The sequence below is a fragment of the Arachis hypogaea genome, chromosome 11, assembly GCF_003086295.3.
Source record: "Arachis hypogaea cultivar Tifrunner chromosome 11, arahy.Tifrunner.gnm2.J5K5, whole genome shotgun sequence".
Taxonomy (NCBI): Eukaryota; Viridiplantae; Streptophyta; class Magnoliopsida; order Fabales; family Fabaceae; genus Arachis; species Arachis hypogaea.
Window position 1 is genome coordinate 38,880,624 of NC_092046.1, and position 4,493 is coordinate 38,885,116.

The 4,493-nt window shown below is 35.4% G+C and overlaps 1 protein-coding gene across 1 annotated transcript; it reads right to left on the minus strand.

Moving 5' to 3' along the window:
- Positions 1-790: 790 nt before the first annotated feature.
- LOC112720719 (probable serine/threonine-protein kinase PBL19) lies at positions 791-4,175 on the minus strand. The gene is made up of 4 exons (XM_025771762.3): positions 3,364-4,175; positions 2,520-2,780; positions 1,944-2,066; positions 791-1,579 (listed from the first exon to the last, which is right to left on the minus strand). Exons 1-4 carry the CDS (start codon positions 3,724-3,726, stop codon positions 1,157-1,159), a joined length of 1,170 nt encoding a protein of 389 aa, XP_025627547.1. The 5' UTR covers positions 3,727-4,175; the 3' UTR covers positions 791-1,156.
- Positions 4,176-4,493: the final 318 nt, after the last annotated feature.

A 4,493-nucleotide genomic window follows, 5' to 3' on the forward strand; every position in this document is an offset into this window, starting at 1 on the left:
AATCACAATGTTCAAAAAGAATGGAACATCAATGTATTAGTAAAGAACAGTGGTATATGTGAAACGGTTCCTCCATTATATGGTTAAAAATAGCGTTACTTATCACAGACACTTACTCTGCATACTACGTAGTGGTGCACACGAATGCTGCCATGTGTATGACGTATTCTCCACTCGACCAATTGGTCGAGTTTCAACACGAAATTATTGAGAAGCTACCGCTTCATTCAGTGTTGGTTTGTGCTGGTCAGCTGGACCCTATTGTACTAATTTCCAGCCATAGTCAAATTCCATTTATCATTGAATTAGAAAGTCCTTAGTCAATCCAATGGTTAAAAGTGAAGTGAGGACCATGATACATAATTCACCATATAATTGCCCAACCATTAAAATCTTCAACGAACGAGACAAGAAAAAATTTAGATCAGGGAATATAATAATATTTTAGTGCAAATTCCAGTCAATAGTCAACATTCAAGACAACCTAACCTAATTTTATTAATGTTACCTCTTCTATCAAACACATTAGCTCCAAGGTCATTCCATTGACATCTATGCATGAATGTATCCCCCAACCAATCTCAACAAATCACAATACTAATTGATTAAGACATTAATTAATTGATTAGTCCTCTAATTTTATATACTATATATAATAACTAAAAGTTAAAAACTGTGTGTTGACTCCTCTTGAAACTTGGAAGTCCTCAAACATGAATTGACTTTTAAGCCATGTAGATGTAGCACTTTAGTCTTAGAAATGAAAATTGATTAGAACAAGACGGAATCATGAAAAATTGAAACGCTCTCTCCATCTTTCTTAAAACTTGGAACAATCTACAATGTAGATGAGAAAATGAACAAGATTCCAATGAACCAAGTTCAGAAAAAGACACAAAATAAATAATGATTAACACATACATATATTTATAGCCTCACCCTCATTGCTAAGCTCTAAATTTTGAAAAAGCTTTACACTGAACCTGCACCATACATATACTCTATATTAACACCAACGGTTGAATTTCCTTGATCTACAACAAACTAGTAAAGTTCAAATTGCCAAGACCTATTCAAATTTATGTCTAACTGAAGTTTTCTTTCCATGTTATTGTTCCTCCCAAAAGGTCTAATTAAGTTTCTTTCTTGGAAGCTTCTATTTACCTTTTCGGCCCAATTTCGATCGTGACGATTCGCCAACATTGCTCGAACTGCTCGTCATTTCTGAAATTTGCAATGCATGCTTCAGGCTCTCAACTATTTGATTCATGGCTGGTCTATCTTCAGGATTCTTCTTTAAGCAGCTGTCGGCCAACTTGGCTACCTTGCGAGCCGCAGGGAGGGAATATTGGTTCCTCAGACGGGGATCGATTATCATTGTGAACCTGTTGCTATCAGCAGGGTGTTGTTTAACCCAATCTAGTAGCTTTTGTTCCGGCGTAGGACGGTTTCTTTCTAGCGATCGCCTTCCAGTAATGATCTCGTAGAGGACAACGCCAAAACTCCACATGTCACTCTGAACTTTGAGGTGACCTGTTTCAATGTACTCTGGAGCAGCATATCCCTGAGTACCAACTACCTGATAACAAAATAAGCAACATGGAGCTCAGGTTCATAAACTATTATTGTTTAAATAATTGTTAAGATCCATGAAGGATAAGAGAAAATGATAAAATAGTACTAAAATAGGAATACAAATTAGAAAAAGAAAATCATTACTGGGCTGAGATATTATAACCATCTAACATTAAAAATATAACAAGATATTGTATGTATTTTAACAACAATGATAAAAATCATAGCTTAAGGGATTGCAATGTGATAAAATCACTGAGCTAGCTTTAGGAATGGTGCAAAGTGATTGTATACTCTTCAATTGGGCAGCTATTCAATTGATGCAAGTTTGAATGAGAAAACATATCACTTGTAAAGTGTAAACTTACTGCAGTAGAGACATGAGTATGGTCACCTTGGGGACCTTCCCTAGCAAGACCGAAATCTGAAAGCTTTGGGTGGAAATTCTCATCTAATAGAACATTTGATGACTTGAAATCTCGGTATATCACCTTCAGAAAGAAAAAGAAGAAAAAAGATTATCAACCAAAATCAAAATTCAACCATATGATTCTGAACAAGAATGTAAATAATCATCAGCATCATCATTGTGAGCCTGCATTATCACACTCATCATAGACTAGAAAAGTCTGCATATCCTAGTGTGCACATTTCATTAGTTCTTCTATCATAATAGAAACAGAATGCTGTGCAAACATTCAAGTCTTGATGATATGACCAATGAAATAGAAAGCTTGATCAACTTTTTCTAGAGTTAGTATGAAAATTAGTCATGACATATCACGGTTCTCGCAAAATTACCCATTTTTTAGGTACATTGTCAAATGAATCAAGCATTTTGGGTGACAAAAATTCACTCTGTTTATTTTTGGTGGGATAATTTTGGTACTTTACTCCCTTTTTCATTAACAATTTCAACTCCTTGAAAGTATAATTGTAGGTACCTGAATCTCTAGCCCCTCATGTAGATACGCTAATCCTTGAGCAGCACCAAGCATGATCTCCAATCTTGTTTTCCAAGTAAGAGGGGGTAAAGTTTTACTGAAGAGGTGATCTTCAAGGCTTCTGTTGGGCATGAACTCGTACACCAACAGCCGCTGGATCCCTCTTTCACCGTCCACAGAGCAGTATCCCAAAAGCTTAACCAGATTTGGGTGACTAACAATGCTTAGAAATTGAACTTCCGCAAGCCATTCTTTATGACCCTTTACAAGGAAAGAAAACAACCATAAGAATCCTAGCATACTTCAATTTTTATGTAATACAGTCTAAAATAAATTATGATAATTCAATGTCAAATAAAATAAGTAATAACAGTGCCAATGATACAAAAATTTGTAAATGACACCAAGACAATAATGTATATGTAAATTGAAGCATTCTTATGCCCATTGAGCAAAACTATTTAGCACTGTTGGCCCTTAAAATGCTACGAAATTATCTCACTGAGTTTCTAGAGATATCTATTTAACTCTTGTTCTTCTAGAAATGCACAACTTGAAAAAAGTTAACAAAACCTTCAGCATACCACAACAATGCAACATTGTCGATGACTAATGTGGTGCATTTTGTCCATCTCAAGGACGTAATTGGTACAATTCGAATCTCATGGTAGATTTCAATGCAAGACGCCTGCTTTACTCTTATCCGAAAATTTAAGTCATTAGACAAAAGCAAATGAATGAATGACTATGTATCTAGTAAGGATCAACAAACAATAGCACTTTCAATAGCAAGGAAGAGTTACCAAATCATAGGAGCAAGGGAAATCATATTTGCAAATAGTACCTGGAAGCCACGTGGGTTAAGCTTCTTGATGGCAACAACAATCGGTTCACCTTTTCCATCTGGAGGACTAATGGAACCTCTATACACACTCCCAAACCCTCCCTCGCCAATCTTGAGCATCTTGTTGAAACCGCTTGTAGCATCTTTCAGCTCCTGCCACGTGAAAACCCTGAAATTGCTCTCTTTCTCTTTCTCCTTGTACAATTCCTTCACGCTCCTCGGCGATTGTATGGAGCCGGTGGAGTTCGTGGCGCGGTTCAAAGCCGGATCCTTCTTCTTCGCCCCTCCTCGATTCTGCTGCTCCAGCTCCGGTGCCGACCTGCACTTCTCCTTGCGCTTCTCCTTGAAGAACAAACAGTTCATCTTTCTAAATCATCCAAGTACAGAAGATTTCGGAAGATCAAGGGAGGATGAATTTTGAATTAACTTAAATTGAATTGAATTTATGTACAAAATGAAGATGATGGATGATATATGTATAGGAGCTGGTTTAGGAAGAAAATAAGAAGGGAAAGTGTGAGACAGTTTCTGTTTTATCGATCTTCCGTGAAGTTAAAGAAAATGATGAATGGGAAGTCGGAACGGAGAATAATTAATAAGAAGAAGTTGTTGTTGTTGTTGAAGAAGATAGATCAGTAATGAAATACTTTGGGTTAGGAAGAGAAAACAAAACAAAACAAGAGGGACTGAAAGAGACAGAAGTGAGACCCGGTTTAAGTTAGAACATGGGCATTTACTAAGACGACCTTTCAAACTTGGAACACTTGAAAGTTCTCATACGTTTCCGTTTCTTCACTGTCTGCATGCGAATCAAATCTATCATTATTCCTTTGATTTTTAAGAAGTGAAAAATAAAAACAAGGTCCCATTACGGAGCCAGATTGTCATTTTCTAGTTGTTCTTGTTGAATTGCCTTCACTTTTTAAGAATTTAATTGTCAAAGTACATTTGATAAAAATAAATAATGTTTAGGATAAAATTAAAGAAAATTAAAATTTAAGAATATTTTTAAAATTTATAAATCTTTTAAAAAAATTTGATCTTATATTATTAAACCAATAAATTAAACTAGTATATATTATATACGTATACTATACAAAGAATTATCTTAACTTAAATTAAATATTTTT

What these genes read in the sequence shown, in the direction of transcription:
- LOC112720719 (XM_025771762.3), bottom strand. Translation starts at nt 3,726, where the DNA reads ATGAACTGTTTGTTCTTCAAGGAGAAGCGCAAGGAGAAGTGCAGGTCG. An exon ending in TTAACCCACGTGGCTTCCAG is followed by an intron (nt 2,781 to 3,363) that starts GTACTATTTGCA and finishes TTCCTTGTAAAG; the next exon opens with GGTCATAAAGAATGGCTTGC. An exon ending in ATACTCATGTCTCTACTGCA is followed by an intron (nt 1,580 to 1,943) that starts GTAAGTTTACAC and finishes TTTTGTTATCAG; the next exon opens with GTAGTTGGTACTCAGGGATA.